Source organism: Myxocyprinus asiaticus, chromosome 2 (assembly GCF_019703515.2).
Source record: "Myxocyprinus asiaticus isolate MX2 ecotype Aquarium Trade chromosome 2, UBuf_Myxa_2, whole genome shotgun sequence".
NCBI classification, from domain to species: domain Eukaryota; kingdom Metazoa; phylum Chordata; class Actinopteri; order Cypriniformes; family Catostomidae; genus Myxocyprinus; species Myxocyprinus asiaticus.
This window is the reverse complement of record NC_059345.1, coordinates 42,445,278-42,462,473: the sequence shown is the minus strand read 5'-3', so window position 1 is coordinate 42,462,473 and position 17,196 is coordinate 42,445,278. Positions and strand designations below refer to the sequence as shown.

The 17,196-nt window shown below is 36.5% G+C and overlaps 1 protein-coding gene across 3 annotated transcripts; it reads right to left on the bottom strand.

Moving 5' to 3' along the window:
• Nucleotides 1-5,266: 5,266 nt before the first annotated feature.
• Nucleotides 5,267-16,636, bottom strand: LOC127451900 (regulator of G-protein signaling 9-binding protein B-like). Of its 3 annotated transcripts, none has more exons than XM_051716952.1 (8): nucleotides 16,473-16,636; nucleotides 15,833-15,907; nucleotides 15,544-15,624; nucleotides 14,546-14,620; nucleotides 13,451-13,491; nucleotides 10,804-13,346; nucleotides 10,174-10,480; nucleotides 5,267-6,613 (listed from the first exon to the last, which is right to left on the bottom strand). In XM_051716952.1, the coding sequence occupies exons 6-8, from the start codon at nucleotides 10,828-10,830 to the stop codon at nucleotides 6,246-6,248; spliced, it is 702 nt and encodes a 233-aa protein (XP_051572912.1). In that variant the 5' UTR covers nucleotides 10,831-13,346; nucleotides 13,451-13,491; nucleotides 14,546-14,620; nucleotides 15,544-15,624; nucleotides 15,833-15,907; nucleotides 16,473-16,636; the 3' UTR covers nucleotides 5,267-6,245. The 3 variants fall into 3 exon arrangements, with proteins under 3 accessions (XP_051572912.1, XP_051572901.1, XP_051572921.1); XM_051716941.1 differs by having other exon boundaries at nucleotides 11,254-13,346; XM_051716961.1 differs by lacking the exons at nucleotides 13,451-13,491; nucleotides 14,546-14,620; nucleotides 15,544-15,624; nucleotides 15,833-15,907; nucleotides 16,473-16,636 and having other exon boundaries at nucleotides 10,804-10,911; nucleotides 11,254-11,298.
• Nucleotides 16,637-17,196: the final 560 nt, after the last annotated feature.

Below are 17,196 nucleotides of genomic sequence, written 5' to 3'. Positions count from 1 at the left end.
ATCCAATTTGCACGTCGACCGCACTGTTTCAATGGTGTTCTGTCTTCCACGTTTGCATCCGAAGATGCGCTGGTGTTACGAGTCGAAATACACAATCTTCTCGCAAAGAACGCGATTTGTACAGACTGCGACACAGAGCGGGAATTAGCAACCAGGGGTAGGCAGCGGTGTAGTTTTGGGGATGTTTTTTTTATTATTATTTATTTTTAAACATGGATCTTTTTGCCTTATAATGCCACACGTGGAGCTTTTTTGGAGATAATATGTAATATATGTAATATATAATTACATATCTGTTGTGTGATGCTGAATCATCAGTGTGTATTACTTGTGCCAGTGTTACTGTGTCACAATGACTTTTTGACAGTGACACCTCATCTGTTCATATCACTTATCTCTACACTTTATTATAGGCGTTCATATCCATTCCATTCTCTCTCACTTTCTCTCTCTCGCCCTGCTAGATAATTTCTCAATGCTCCTCTATCGCTGTAGGCTGACATTTCTTTTCTAAACGGAGAGCATGCACATGAATTGAGGTTGAGATTGTCAACAAATACCAACAACACGTAAGCTCGTCATTCATTCAATTCGATTTATATAGAACATCCGTTTGCACAGAAATCCAACTCCTGATGGCGTGCAGGTCAGTCATATTACTTAAACACAGGGCGCTAGAACACCGAGAAAAATGAGACATAATTCATGATAGAGCTGATGTTTTTTGTGTGGATGTGGAGGAATGTTGCTAAAGCAGACTACAAAAGTCGCTAAAATTGTCGCTAGTCACTAGATGGCTCTTTTACTCGCTAAGGGGGTCAAAAAGTTGCTAAAATTGTCGCTAGTCGCTAGATAGCTCTTTTACTCGCTGATGGGGTCAAAAAGTCGCTAAATGTAGTGACAGAGTTGCTAAGTTGGCAACACTGCTCATCTCCTTTCTCAATGCTTTGTTTGTCATAGGTTTTTGACCAATCACAGGCTGCAGCACCTCCCACAGTCCCTATATGCCCCCAAAATACCTACTCCAGAGTAGGAGCTAAAAATCCCCCAAAAACATCTCTGAGTGACACACCCCTAATTTTTAAGAGTTGCTCCTAAATTTCCACATTAGGAGCTACTTTTAGCCTTAAGATTTTTTTGTGAATATGGGCCCTGTTTCTCAACCACACCTATCATATTGCTTCTGGGCCCTTATTCTCAAAAATTAACGTGGAAATTTAGGAGCAACTCTTAAAAATTAGGGGCATGTCACTCTTAATTTTAGGACTTGTAATATTTTCCTCTAAGAGAACTTCATTAAGCATTTTAATGTTAAAATTAGCTCCTAAACCCACGACAGCTTAGAAGTCATCCTGAGGACTTCTAACTCCCTAAGAGTGAATCTCTATCTATCTCTGTCTTGTCTGTCTGTCTGTCTATCTATTCAAATTAAAAATAGCTTTATTGGCATGACTGTGTATAATACAATATTGCCAAAGCAGAGGTTGTATGTAAAAAAAAAAAAAATACAAATAACACATTAATCAATAATTTAATGAGTTAAACAACATAACATATTATAAAATTCCTGAATGGCAGAAGATCACAGTGTTGACATAAAACTGAAGATCACAAACATGTTTACACACTGTATACACATACAGTATATTCACACACATATATGTATTGAGGATCACTGTGGTGAACAATTGGGTGACACACTGGGGTAAAACACATAAAACATATTCACCTACTGTCTCTCAGGCTGTGGCACGTTAAAACATACCTTGCAGCCAGTGCTACTGTGTGTCCCTCCCCAAGTATTGTTTTGATTTATTCTTGTTCTGTCCTGGTTGTAAAGTTTTTTATGCTGTTTGTAAATTTATCCATATAAATGTCCCTTGTTTCTTTACATTTTGTGTAGTGAAGGAGAAAGTGCACCTCTGTCTCGACTTCACCTGTCATACAGTGAGCACACAGTCTTTCTTCTCTGGGTAACCATGTTTTTCTGTGTCTGCCTCTCTCAATGGCTAAACTGTGCTCAGTGAGCCTGTACTTGGTCAGGATCTGTCTCTGCTTTGTATCTCTGACAGTTAGGAGATACTCTTCCAATTCATAGTTTGATTTTAGAGTCCAACAGAATTGTAATTTGCTTTGTGTTTTAGTTTCTTGATCCCAATGTTCCAGATAGGTGATTTTAGATTGTTTGATGATCTGATTTATTCTGATGTTAGGTTGAAAAGCAGTGCTGGTCTGAGGCTGGTTATTGTTACTAGTTTTTACTGGGTTAGTGAGTCTCAGAACCAGCTGACTGAGGAGACTTTTTTCAGGGTTCAGTTCTTATGTTTGTAGTGCTATAAAATGTAGTGATTTTGTGGGACTTGATTTTAAATGCATCCAAAACTTTAGAGATTTTTTTTGTTTTGTATGTTAATAATCAATGGGAATCATCCTAATTCTGCCTACATGCATTATTGGGTGTTTTCCTTTGTAATTTCAAAATTAATTTGCAGAATTCTGTGTGTAGGGCTTCTGTTGGATATTTGTCCCCATCTAGTGTAGTTCTGATCACTAAGTGGACCCCATACCTCACTTCCATACAGCGCTATGTGAATATCACTAAAAGATTTTACACCAGATTGGAATTGGTAATTCAATATTATAGAATTTTTTCTTAATAGCGTCTTGATATCTATAATCTGTCTATCTATCTCTATCTTGTCTGTCTGTCTGTCTATCTATCTCTCTTTCTTGTCTGTCTGTCTATCTATATCTTGTCTGTCTGTCTATCTATCTCTATCTATCTTGTCTGTCTATCTATCCTGTCTGTCTGTCTATCTATCCTGTCTGTCTGTCTATCTATCTCTATCTTGTCTTTCTATCTATATCAACGAGGTCAACTCCGCCTTACTCTCATCTTACGATTTCCTTACTAAAACTTGCTCTTAGCAGTTTTGTAAATAGGTTTAAGCAAAAACTCCTAGCTAGGAACTCTTTGGAGAACTCCTAGTAGTAAGATAAAAATCTGTGTGAATATGGGCCCTGAAGACCACTGGAGCCTTTTGGATTACTTTTATGCTGCTTTTATGTCCTTTTGGAGCCATTTGTACCCATTCACTTGCATTACATCACTGGACCCTTTCTAGATCCCCTTCAATTTGCTTATTGAGCAAACAGGTCTGTGGATGATGCAGTCAACATGGGATTGCATCATATCCTGCTACATCTGGACAGACCAGGGACATATGCAAGGATCCTTTTTGTGGACTTAATTTCAGCTTTCAACACCATCATCCTAGCTATACTCCAGAATAAATTACACCAACTCTCTGTTCCCATGTCTATCTGTCAGTGGATTACCAGCTTTCTGACGGACAGACAGCAGCTTGTGAGATGGGAAACTCACTTCCAGCACCTGTACAATCAGCACTGGTGCTCCCCAGGGATGTGTGCTCTCCCCACTACTCTTCTCCCTCTACACCAATGACTGCATCGCCAAGGACCCCTGTCAAGCTCCTGAAGTTTGCAGATGACACCACTGTCATCAGCCTCATCCAAGATGATGATGAGTCTACATACAGAAGGGAGGTTAAACAGCTGGCTGTCTGGTGCAGTCAAAACAACCTTGAGCTGAACACGCTCAAAACGGTGGAGATGATGACTTTAGGAGGAACATCCCAACACTGACCCCCCTCACCATTATAAACAGTACTCTGGCAGCAGTGGAGTCATTCAGGTTCCTGGGCACTACCATCTCACAGGACCTGAAGTGGGAGACCCACATTGACTCCATTATGAAAAAGGCCCAGCAGAGGTTGTACTTCCTTCGCCAGCTGAGGAAATTCAACCTGCCACAGGCCCTGTTGATACAGTTCTACTCAGCGGTCATTGAGTCTGTCCTCTGCACTTCAATAACTGTCTGGTTTAGTTCAGCTACGAAATCAGACATCAGAAGACTACAAAAGACAGTTCGGACTGCTGAGTGGATTATTGGTTGCCCCCTGCCCCCCCTTCAAGAACTATACACTTCCAGAATGAGGAAAAAGGCTGGAAAAATCACTCTGGACCCCACTCACCCTGCCCACTACCTTTTTGAACTGTTGCCTTCTGGTCGACGCTTCAGAGCTCTGAGCACCAGAACCGTCAGGCACAGGAACAGTTTTTTCCCCCAGGCTATCCATCTCATGAACAGTTAAATTGCCCCATTGAGCAATAACTATGTGCAATACACAGTTTAGTCTTTCTTATATTTATCCAACACATCCAACCTCTTCTGCCATTTCATTCCTCTGGGAGAGAAAAAAAATAAATAAATTTGCACTGTACATAACAGATTGTATTAGATTTGCACTACCCATGTGTATGTGTGTATGTATGTGTGTGTCTGTACGTATGTGTATAATTATTTTTTTATTTTTATTATTATCTATGTCTTGCTGCTGTTTTTGTATTGTTTTTGTATTGTTGTACACTGGAAGCTCCTGTCACCAAGACAAATGCCTTGTATGTGTAAGCATACTTGGCAACAAAGCTGATTCTGATTCTTCTGATTGTATGGACCTACATAGCTAAAATATTCTTCTAAATATCTTAGTTTGTGTTCAGAAGAAGAAATAAAGTCATACACATCTGGGATGGCATGAGGGTGAGTAAATGATGAGAGAATTTTCATTTTTGGGTGAACTATCCCTTTAAGACCAAAACAAATATGCAACACAAAGTTGTTTGGCTCCTGCCTCTTGGTTGTAGTAGAGTAAATAGAAGAGATGTGACTGACCTTGAATATCAGATTGAATATGATGTTGTCTAACAGTAAGGTTTGCGAGATACTTGAAAGTGAAAATGTGACAATGTATGAAAAAACTAAAAAGCAGAACACTGAAAATCTGAGTACTGTGAAGATGACGTCATAAGACATAAGACTGTCAGAACATTTTATAATAACTATGAAGTATGTTTTAGAATGGATGTAATCTTGGTTGATTGCATGCCCACATGACAGAACTTAGCTCTTCACAAGTTCAATTCCAATGTTATTTTACCAGACAAGACTCATCTTTTCTGCGCAGATAACAATGGTGTCTTTGGCCAGGTTCATATAGTCAGCTTACAGCAAAAATAAGCGATTTGTCTTACCATGAGGTCACCCTTTGCTTGTCAGACTTTTAGGGATGTTATAAGTGCAGCTAAATGTCTTGCAATTGCTTGATGGTCTTGCCACATTCACCAGAGTTCTTGTGAAATAATTTCAGAATTTTGTAGTTATTACATTTTTTACGATTCAGACTTGTGATATAACCAATACTTTATTCATTAAATCTTACTTCTTAACAATTGGTAACAAAGCATTGATACTAAACTAATGATTTAATTAAATGAAATTGATTAAAATAATATATTATACGGTTATTAAAAAGTAAATAATAAATAATAGAACTAGCCATACATTGAATGGTAGGCTACTGTACATTATATACAGTAGCTGAAAATGGTATGCACCAGAAGTTATTGAAGGACTTTCATGGTAAGTCACATTAAGTATATTGATGGAAAAAAAAATTACATTTTAAATAATTGTAACATTTTAATCTTATTCAAGTTCTCTAGGTTTAATTACCTTTAAAACGATTTTGGTTTAATTGAACTAAATAATAAAATAACAAAATAGATAAAGACATACACATAACATTGTAAGGCCCTATGCTTTTCTTTGATGGAACAGTTTTGAGAGGACTGTACATCTAGAAAAATGTTAGGGAACAGTAAGGATCAAATGTTGTGTCAATGTTGACAGTGTATTTGCTATAAACAGGTATTTAGAGATCCACATTTAGTTATGGCATGATGAACCACATGACCCTCTGAATTATATAGTAACCCAACACATGACTGGAGCAGCAATAAACAGTTTTTTGTTTGTACACACACGCCAAACCTCTACCTCTTGAAGCACACATAACACTGAATTTTTCTGCTTGCACAAATTTCACAATCTTCTGCATTAAAGCGCAAATTACTTCATGATTTCTTTAGTGAAAAACGGACACATCCAAAATGAATTGCAAAATTTTTTGTTTTGTAAAAAGATGTAGAACTGCAGGCTCTGTTGAGATCAACAGTAAGGAATGGTTAAACCTTTCATTTGAAACCGAGTGCGTGCATATTGTTAATGTTTGGCCGGTCACAACTGAAGGGACCTTAGAAAAAGTAACATTGCCAGTTTACCTGGCAGCCTACACCACACAAAAGGTGCACTTGATTACACTTCATGCCAGGAACACCACACACACCGATAGCACCACGGCAAAGAGTACCACACCGCACAGCATCATTGCCATGAACATCTGGCTACGATCGCAAAAGTGCTCAGCTGCCTCTTCGTCGATGGAGAGCAGCGCCAGTGAGGCACTGTCAGTGCTGACGGGGTCAGCATACTGAGGTCCCTGTGCTTCCACTGTCCAGCGCAGAACATTGACCTTCAGCTCCATGTCTTCCAGAGTGCGGTCCACCTGCGCGATCTCCTGCTCCAGCTGACTCTGCTCCTGACTCTCCATGTTGGAAGTCTGGGTGCCATCATTAGCCTCCTGCAGGTCAGGCAGGCTCAAGGCCCGTGCTGCCACCTCTGTTGTCCCCCCTGTTTAAAAGCATAAGCAATTTGATTCGTATTTGTAGACTTATCACAGAGATAATATCAAGCTTGATCTGAGCTTATAGGGTTACAATGAAACTGGCAGAGAAATGTACAGAAGCGTAAAGTTGCACCCAGTGATTTTTTATTCATTAAAAAGTTCCCCTACAGATTTTGTTTTATTTTTATTTTTTTAATAGGTTTAAAATCATGTACACTCACATGAGATGAATAATCCAGCCAAATCAGTAGCCTAATAAAAAGCTGTTTCATTTCACAGTGTTGGGCTGCCATGTTAAGATCACATGACCAGCCGAATACTACTCATTTTATTTTGGTAACCCCCCTATTATCGAGCACTTTTGTTTTCAGAATAAAGTAATCATGGTTGACTGTGAATAGTGCATCTCTTCAATGGCATCTAACCGAATGCTATTGCCTTTGCATGATGCTCCATCCATGCCTCAAGGTGTCAGTATAAGTCCAAGACAACTGTCATAATAGTCAGTACAACCTAAATAAAAAAGCAGAGTGCTCCTTTAACTTAGAGATACAGCTCATTATTTTCTATCTAGCCCTATGCTAACGAATCGTGATGGTAATGGGGATATAAATGAATGTTGAACACTAGTTACAAATGATGAATACTAGGGTAAACAGAAATGAGTGATATTAATTCCACCTTTGTGAAGCTTGTTTGTGAGATTCTACCTGAAGAAGGCCCACACTGAAACGCAATGGGGAGTATTTGAACTTTTTGTTTACTGCCATGTGATAATAAAGGCTTTTTAATGTAATAGACCCTTTTTACAGACTGTGACAATGTGTTTCAGCCTTATTTAGCAGCGTAAATTTAGCTAACTTTCTTATATTTTCAATTTTTAAAGTTAATTTGTAACATTATGCTTTGTGTTATATTACTTCGGAATTAGTTTAAAAATACAAGTTACCACAGCTGCGATGGGAGTGACAGTTAATTTGGCATCTTCTCTCTTCTTACTTTTGTAGTCCAGCGCTTCTCCTCTCTATTTTTTCCTCTTGTAGAAAGTTATGGAAAAGTAATAGTGGTAGTTCATTTTGTTGTTGGAGCAACTGGGTAAGCAAAAATAATAGGTAACACTTTACAATAAAGTTCCATATGTTAACATTAGTTAATGCAATAGGCATCACAAACTAACAATGAACAATATATTTTTTACAGCATTTATCAATCTTTGTTTATGTTAGTTAGTAAAAATAAAATTGTTCATTGTTAGTTCATGTTAGTTCATAGTGCATTAACTAATGTTAACAAATACAACTTTTGATTTTGATTTTTTTTTTTCAATATGTTGAAATTAACATTATTCAAGATTTATAAATGCTGTAGAAGTATTGTTCATTGTTAGTTCATGTTAATTAATGTTGTTAGCTAATGTTAACAAATGGAACCCAAATAATATTTACTGTGGTCTTTCATTCACTGCTATAGAAGTTTACCCTGCAATTCCAAACCCAGAAATGTGAAAAGGAACCAAAGACGTGCCATGGTTATTTAGCTTTTTTGGACTAATTTAAATCCTTGATCATAGAGCATACACTGATGAGCCAAAACATTATGAGTCCTCCGCGTGCCGCCAAAACAGCGCCGACCCGCCGAGGCATGGACTCTACAAGACCCCTGAAGGTCTACTGTGGTATCTGGCACCAAGACATTAGCAGCAGATCCTTCAAGTCCTGTAAGTTGCGAAGTGGATCCACCATGGATCAGACTTGTTGGTCCAGCACATCCCACAGATGCTCAATTGAGAGATCTGGGGAATTTGGAAGCAGGGCAACACCTTGAACTCTTCATCATGTTCCTCAAACCATTCAGGTACTCAGCACTGCTGACAGGGAGCACCCCACAAGCCTTTCTGTTTCAGAGATGCTCTGACCCAGTCTTCTGGACATAACAATTTGGCCACTCAGGTCTTCTGCCTATTTATCCTGCATTCAACACATTGACTATGAGAACTGATTGTTCACTTACCATCTAATCTACACAGACATTGACATGTGGCCTTGTTAAGAGATGATCAACGTTATTCGCTTCGCCTGTGAGTGGTCATAATGTTTTGGCTCGTCACTGTATACTGTATATACAGTATTTACAGTGTGTGTGTGTGTGTGTGTGTATATATATATATATATATACACACACACATATACACACACACACATATACATACATATATACACATACTCACACACACTTTCGGCCAAAAGTTTGGAATAATGTACAGATTTTGTTGTTTCGGAAGGAAATTGGAACTTTAATTCACCAATGTGGCATTCAACTGATCACAAGGTATAGTCAGGACATTACTGATGTAAAAAAACAGCACCATCACTATTTGATAAAAGTCATTTTTGATCAAATCTAGACAGGCCCCATTTCCAGCAGCCATCACTCCAACACCTTATCCTTGAGTAATCATGATAAATTGCTAATTTGGTACTAAAAAAATCACTTTCCATTATATCAAACACAGCTGAAAGCTGTTTGGTTCATTAAATGAAGCTTAACATTGTCTTTGTGTTTGTTTTTTAGTTGCCACAGTATGCAATAGACTGGCATGTCTTAAGGTCAATATTAGGTCAAAAATGGCAAAAAAGAAACAGAAACTCGTCAGTCAATCATTGTTTTCAGGAATGAAGACTATACAATGCATGAAATTGCCAAAAAACTGAATATTTCATACAAAGGTGTACACTACAGTCTTCAAAGACAAAGGACAACTGGCTCTAACAAGGACAGAAAGAGATGTGGAAGGCCAGATGTACAACTAAACAAGAGGATAAGTACATCAGAGTCTCTAGTTTGAGAAATAGATGCCTCACATGTCCTCAGCTGACAGCTTCATTGAATTCTACCCGCTCAACACCAGTTTCATGTACAACAGTAAAGAGAAGACTCAGGGGTGCAGGCCTTATGGGAAGAATTGCAAAGAAAAAGCCACTTTTGAAACAGAAAAACAAAAAGAAAAGGTTAGAGTGGGAAAAGAAACACAGACATTGGACAACAGATAATTGGAAAAGAGTGTTATGGATCTTAACCCCATTGAGTTTTTGTGGGATCAGCTAGACTGTAAGGTGTGTGAGAAGTGCCCAACAAGACAGCCACATCTATGACAAGTGCTACAGGAAGCGTGGGGTGAAATGCCATTTGAGTATCTGGACAATTTTTCACAATATTAATGTCCTGACTATACACTGTGATCAGCTGAATTCCACTTTGGTGAATAAAAGTACCAATTTCTTTCAATAAGAGCAAAATCTGTACATTATTACAAATTTTTAGGACCACCAGTGTATGTATGTGTGTGTGTGTGTGTGTGTGTGTGTGTGTGTGTATATATATATATATATATATAATGAATCAAATGAGTTTCATTGGATGTATGACTGCATGGTACACGGGGAAGGAATGTTACAGATGAGAAGCAGCAGCTCATAAATGGATGTAAGTTATGCATAGGCGATATTAACATGAAAAGTGTCTGTTGGCAGTGTCTTTACAAATACATGCAGTTCTGCATGCTTACCCTGTATGCCTGTTTGTACCATGGTACTGTTGCCGGCCAGGGAAAAGTGCTTGACCATGCTGAAAACTTTGCACATGTCTGCATGTAAGAGCTCCAGGCAAGAGGAGAACGCCACCCACAGCAGCTCTGTTTCCTTCCTTCTATCCTCTGGTAAATTTTTATCTCTTAGCCGAGCTGTCAGGTGGTTGCGGCAGGACAGTGCTAGTGCCTGGGCCCGGTCTCGTGTTTGCCGCAGATCAAGGCGCAGACTGGAGCTGTCAGTGCATCCGCCAACACAGGAGGCCAAGTGCCGATAACATGCCACCACCTGAGTCAGATCAGATCAACTGTATATTAAAAATGTGAATCTTCAGACTTTACGATTTATGTATATGATATATAGGCTATCGTTGATTTTATTACTGTTCAGGTTATCAAACATCCTTATGGAGGATTATGAATGACAAATATTTCTAATAATCTGCTTGTCATTAGATGGCTATTTCAGGATAAGCTTTGGAATCTTTTGGGATCTTGCTTTAATTCATGCTATCTTTAGCCATGTGGGGCTTCTGCAAAGTGGCATTGCTGACAACAGAATAGAAAGAATACAGCTAATTTTAGTTGGTTAGTCAGGGTATCGACACATGCCTCCACCTGAATCAAGCAGTGGACCATGGATCATCCTTACTCAGAGATAGTGCTTTTTTACCCTAAGGCTTGAGAAACACACCATTACAAGATGCTTTCATGTTCTGTCTGCAAATGAGAAATGAGGACACACACTCTATGCTCTTACATCTTCAATTTGGACCTCAATAATTTTGTTGTAAACAGCTAAACAAATGACTGAAAAATACCCCCCCCCCATAACTTATCTTTATTAATATTTTGCAGATTACAGAATGCATTAATCTGATTTATTAATATCTTCTTTTTCTTTGACAAAAATGAATTAATGATGCTCTAAGCCTAAATTTAAGATCATTAAAAATGATACCATCACAAAAGTCCCTAAAAATTGTAGAAGTCCATTTAAGATAAGAAAATATGTCAAAGTTTGATTATGGTCAGTTATTGGATAATTTAAGACCAACTCACCTTAATGAGGGAATCCACCATTGCTTTTCCCTCTTGCAGTGGCTGTGCTGATGTTCCATTGTCAGCAACCTTGTTGTTGCAAAGTGGCATTGGTTTGTATTTTTAAAGATAACAAGGGTGAATCCCTGTTCCAAAACCAAATGTTACACCCCACCCTCAAACTTGCCAAACCTTATACAGCCCTCTTCTTAGCTGGAGTAAATTATGATCCATATCTGAGCTGACAGTCCCATCTGAACCAGTGACAAAAGTTTAATATATCAATAGTCACTTACCCATGTGAAAAAAACAAATTCACAAAAGGTTCAAAAGGTTTTCAAAAAAGGACAGAAAAAACACAGAGTGCTGAGGATTGTGATGTCAAAGTCGAGTGTGATAATCCGAATGATTGACCCCTTTGCACTGACACAGGCAAGGCATGGCTGTGTGGTTAAGCTCATTACATGCTGCTGAGAGTTGTGGAGATGCTGGGGCCTGGGAATGCGTCATTACCTCCTCCAAGACCCCCTCCCCTCTATCTTATAACATGCTTGCTTTCTTCCCTTTCCTTTCTCTGTGTGTGACTGAATGTCAGGACAGGCCCTGAGGGGCAAGTTGTGGTCCAGTGTTTGCTACAGTTCTTGCAACGGTCAACCAACATGCCCAGATCAAGGGTGACTTTGCTTATTTGTCCCAAACCTACCCAAAATGAATTACGACACATACTGAAATCTCAATACCACTGAAATTAAAACAATATATATAAAATATGAAAAGTAATGCATGCTTATATGCATTATCCAAACATATTTATTAAGTTATCTATTATCTATTAATTTTCCAATGCAAAATTATTTATCTTAGTGATGAGGGCACTATAGAATAGTTCCTCAGATGTTTCATGTATTATTTTGTTAATGTGTATCCAATCCATTTATGATAAATAAATGAGCTTTAACAAACTTTTCAGATTAATTGCTTTTATTAACCTCAAATTAAATTGCATTCGCCAGGAACACAACAGCACATCTTCTGTAATGTTCTAATTACACGCTTGGACTGGGCAGGCAATCACTAGTCTCCTCTGTCTCAGGTCAAATTAGATTAGGGTCATGTTAAAATAATCTCTCAGATATATCTGCTGGATCGGTCTGGTTATCCCATCTTAACCATGACCGTATAGACCATTCGGATGCAAACCCTTTTTGACTATCATGTAATTTTAATTCAGGCAATACATTAATTAATTTCCAGTAACTCTAAACATTTGAATGTGGAGTAGGCCTATAATGAATGATGCTGTAATGTGAATTTATAAACTGATTTGTGGTTTTGTTGTTGTTTTAAATGAAACATCTGAATTTAGGGTATAATCCTACAAAATCAGATGCTTTTGGCATTGCGCTGTGGTAGACAACAGAATTGTTGACTGGTAGTTCTTCAAAGATAGATTTTCTTATATTAATAAAAATTGTACTTATATTTGATTTATACAAATATTTGACTTTGTATCCTACAACCCATAATTTGGAGTGGACTTGAATGCAAATATATAGCTGAATTGCTAAGCTTTCTTTATCAGATATCAACTTTCTAAATATTTCTGAAAAGCATTTCTCAATAATATCTCTAGTAATTAATACCAAACGAGAGTCTCATTAAATTAATAATCAATCAGAAAAATGATCATGCTGCTGCCATTTCTGTCTCAGTGGTAAACTAATCTTGCCGATTTAATTCTGAAATAATAATAATAAATGCAGGTCATCTTTAGGGATACTGAAAGAACACACCAAAAACCCTGCAGATTTGATCCTACATTATTTATCCATGAAACACTAATCCTTAAGGCCCATTAAGTTATGAGGTTAACAATTTCTCAACAGCTATTTGTAGTCCTGAATTGTTATTCTATCTTTTTTGTTAAGAGAGCTCCAGAATATGAAAAATACAAAAAATGAATGTCTTTTACTTGTCCTATTGTAGATGTGGCATTTATGGGATTATGTTAAAATACAAGTGCAAATTGTTCAATAAACAAAGGGTCATCTTCAAATGGCAAAATTCATCAGGGTTGATTTTTTTTTCCCCCAGCTGAAATGCTTGTCCTTCATCTGAGGAAAAAGTTTTAAAACAAAATTAATTTAAAACAATCTTTTACAAATAACTTTCAAAAATACATTATAAATATAAAGAATAGCATAAAACATCAACTTACTAAGTGACTTGTCATTAGGGTTTTGCAACACTTCAATTATGCTGGTAAAGGAAAAATAGGAAACACTTGTATGTCTTCCATAAACAAACTACTTATTTCACATTAATATGTCTTGCAAAAACACAAATTATTTATTTATTTTTTTTACATTTTATATAAACAAGCACTCAAGACATGGCCTACTGTTTGTTCAACATTCAGTCACTCTCACACTTTCCCAAAAAACATAATGCCTGTCCTGGAACTGTTTTGTGAATAAGATTGTTCTTGGGTAGCTCCCATCATATACTGTATATGTTTTGTTTAAAGGGACAAAGTCTGTATCAACATAACTTTAATATAAGCTGCTTGTACCTCATTACATTTGTTAACACCTAAACAAATTACTAAAAATTACACTAAAAATATCCATATTTATTATCCAAGTTATGATTTTCATTCATGTTTTCCAGATAATGGATTACACAAGGTATATCCATCTATCTATCTATCTATAGTACAAATATGGTTTTTTTTTTAATTGTGTATAGTCTGTACCAACATAACTTGAGGATGGGTGCTTTTACAAAAAAAGAGAACTTTTAAGTGACAGCTTTTGATATTGTCTGTGTGGACTGAACTAAGAATTGGTCTTTGTGTCAAAAAGTCAGAACAGAATGGATCAAAATAAACAGAACATATTGTACTAGAAAAATATTGATTTACAAAACTAGACCATCTAAACTGAACTACAAAATCAGAACTATCAAATCAGAAGGACAGCAAGACCCCATGGCTGTATCTAGTGGCTGACAGACTTGAGTGCCCTTCTTAGAAAGTTGTTTAAAGGAAAGCTACAAAACTCTAATACAGAGTAAAATGTTAACAGACTGGATTGTTTATTAGACCAACAAGTAGGCTGCTCTCATGTGTTAATTCTCACAACTACAATATGTAATGTTTATCCCAAGTTGACAAAACTAAAGCCACACTTGCTCACAACAAATATGAGAAATCGTGTCAAAATCATGTCATAGATTTATGAGGCCACTATTTTTTCCCCCACGTTTATCTGTTTTAAATAAGACACTGTGACTAAAGGGTAAGCCAGCCTACCTCTGCATGGTCCGTCCCAATTATCCTCTGCCAAAAACCTCCTTGGGTTTTGTTTACAAATGTGTGGTTGGTCATCTGTTGTGGATGGAAATCAGGAGATAAATTATTATTTTTATTAATATATGTGACACGCTCCATCAAAATGAGTCATAAGTCTCAATGGCTCGTTTCTGGAAAAACGTGAATTTTGGTCAACCAAACCGTTTTGGGATTTCTGCTCTTTTGGATAAAACAAAGTCTCAGCTTTCAAACTGTATTGTTTCAATGTTCGTGCTGCTTTCACTTCACATATTAGCATGAACACAGGAATGTTAAGACAACTCCAACCAGCCAATGCTTTGCAATACAACATTTAATATATTATCGCAGGAAATAAATAGAAACATTTACAAATTTAGTTGCCATAGCACAAAATTTAAAAATTATGAAAAGAGACAACTAGACTACAGGTTATAATTAATACTGAAGATGTTTGAAATGTACATCTAATGCATGGAATTATTTAACATCAACCCCATAAATTATAATTATTGTAAAATTAAACTACAATAACACCAGCAACAACATGCCACTGGTGGCCCAATTCTAAGGGGGGCATCTTACCCCAAGAATCTAACAAAATAAAAACAATATTTTTAACTCACAAATATAAATACATTATTGTGTCCAATAATCCTCCTTTAATAAACAGACAAAAACAACTTTTAATATCCAACATATTAGAATGTCAAAGATCACTATTTTTTTTTTTTTTAATGACACTTAATTTTAAACCTAAAAACTGTTCTGATGGAATTAATCTCATAAATGTTGATGTTCAAAAGAAGTCAAGATTAAGAAGAACACAGCCATTCAATAAATGTGTTGACATGAGATTTAGTGGCATCTATGCTTCAAAGAAATGTTAAGGTGTGGTTGTACCTTCCCCTACATTTTAAAGATTGGTATTTATTTATTTATTTTTAGAACTTTGTTAAAAGCAAAAATGATATACTCACCTGTTCGTAGTTACTTCCATTTATAGGCCCCCAAAATTGTGGGTTAGTTTCATTTAAAGTGGGTTGTGTTTCAAAGCCCGGCTGTGGAAACATAAGGCAATACATGTGGCTCTAAATTATTTTTACAGCATCTATATGCCATCACGCTGTTTGTAAAAAGCTACTATGTGTTAATCACAAAATAAATTAGAATTTTTTACATTCATTATTATTTCCACGTATTTCCATTTCTGAATCATTGGTATAGCTGAAGAACAGTAGTTTTTTGGAAGTTTGTATAAGACACTACCTCTTTAACATTGTTCTCCGAGGGTTTGTATTCTAAAAATACATGTCTGTTCATAGAATGCTCATCAAGTGCTTCCTGTGAAAATGAGGTAGTATTATTAGAAACAAATGTTTAAAAAAAAGAATATACAAAACCAACAAACAGTAATTATGTAAATTCTGAAATGTTAGTGGGGCCTTTTTGCCCCACTAACCAGTATAAATCTTGCCAGGATACAGACCTATAGCTTATTCAACTCTTAATGGTAAGGCAGACAGTAGAAAACAATAGACAAAAAGACTTTGAGCTATTACATGAGAAACTGTCCCAATGCATCTTCTCCTATCAGTAACAACATTTTTATAATATAAATTGTGGAAGCACTTAAAGTGTATTCAAATCTCATTCACGAAGTGGCTAGTTCTTTAAAGGTAAGCAAATCATCAAGTGACAATGAGAACTGTTTGTTCTTAAGGCAGAAAAGCAGAAATGCTTCCAAGAAATTCTATTCATTATGTTTGACTTACTATAAAAATAAAAACACAAAAATTATATTACTGTTATATTAATTAAATTAGCAGCAGTGTGCGATTGTAATCCCAAAAATTTTCAAATCTTTCAAAAGGTGTAGCCACTGGAGAAATATTTTATACAGGCCTACCTTTGTGCTCTCTGTTTGTGCTAGCACTACCAAATGGGCACACAAATAAACAATGAACAGCTCCCTTTTCATTCTTAGTTTACACTTTATCAATGCGTCTGATATTTTGCATCTGAGATGCCAGGTTTAGAAAAGTTTAGAGGAGTGCTTTTTTATTTTTATGTCAAACCTCATTACAGTCACCAGGGAGGAGCCATTAACAAACTGATGGTCATTCAACTGTGCACTTTTACATTCAAACTGCTGTAGAGAAGGGGGTTGTGTACTGTAGATCATTACCAGACCTTACATTGATGTGCCTTGTCATTTTTGCAATTCTCTCATTTTGGTTTCATAAAATTAGAAGGGTACAAGAAATTGTATACAAGCTTATTCATATATAGAGTATATATGAGGAGAGTGGGGTATACCGTACAGTATTATTTCTTTGATGAATCTCATGTGGAAACCAGCTAGGACAAAGAAACCTATAACTTATCCATAATGCATCAAAAAATACAAATAAATATAATAAAAAAATAATTAAAAAAAAAAAGACAAATTCAGTGTCACAAATATTATTTTTTTCATTAATGAGTACGTTCATTTGTGATACAGTCTTTAGGACACGTGTGCACCTTTAAATGAGATTAGTCAGGTATGTGGCAATGTAAAAAAACAAAATCCATCTGGAGGAATAGAAATTATGGCTCCATTTCTGGCCATATAGGCTAGCTGGTATTGG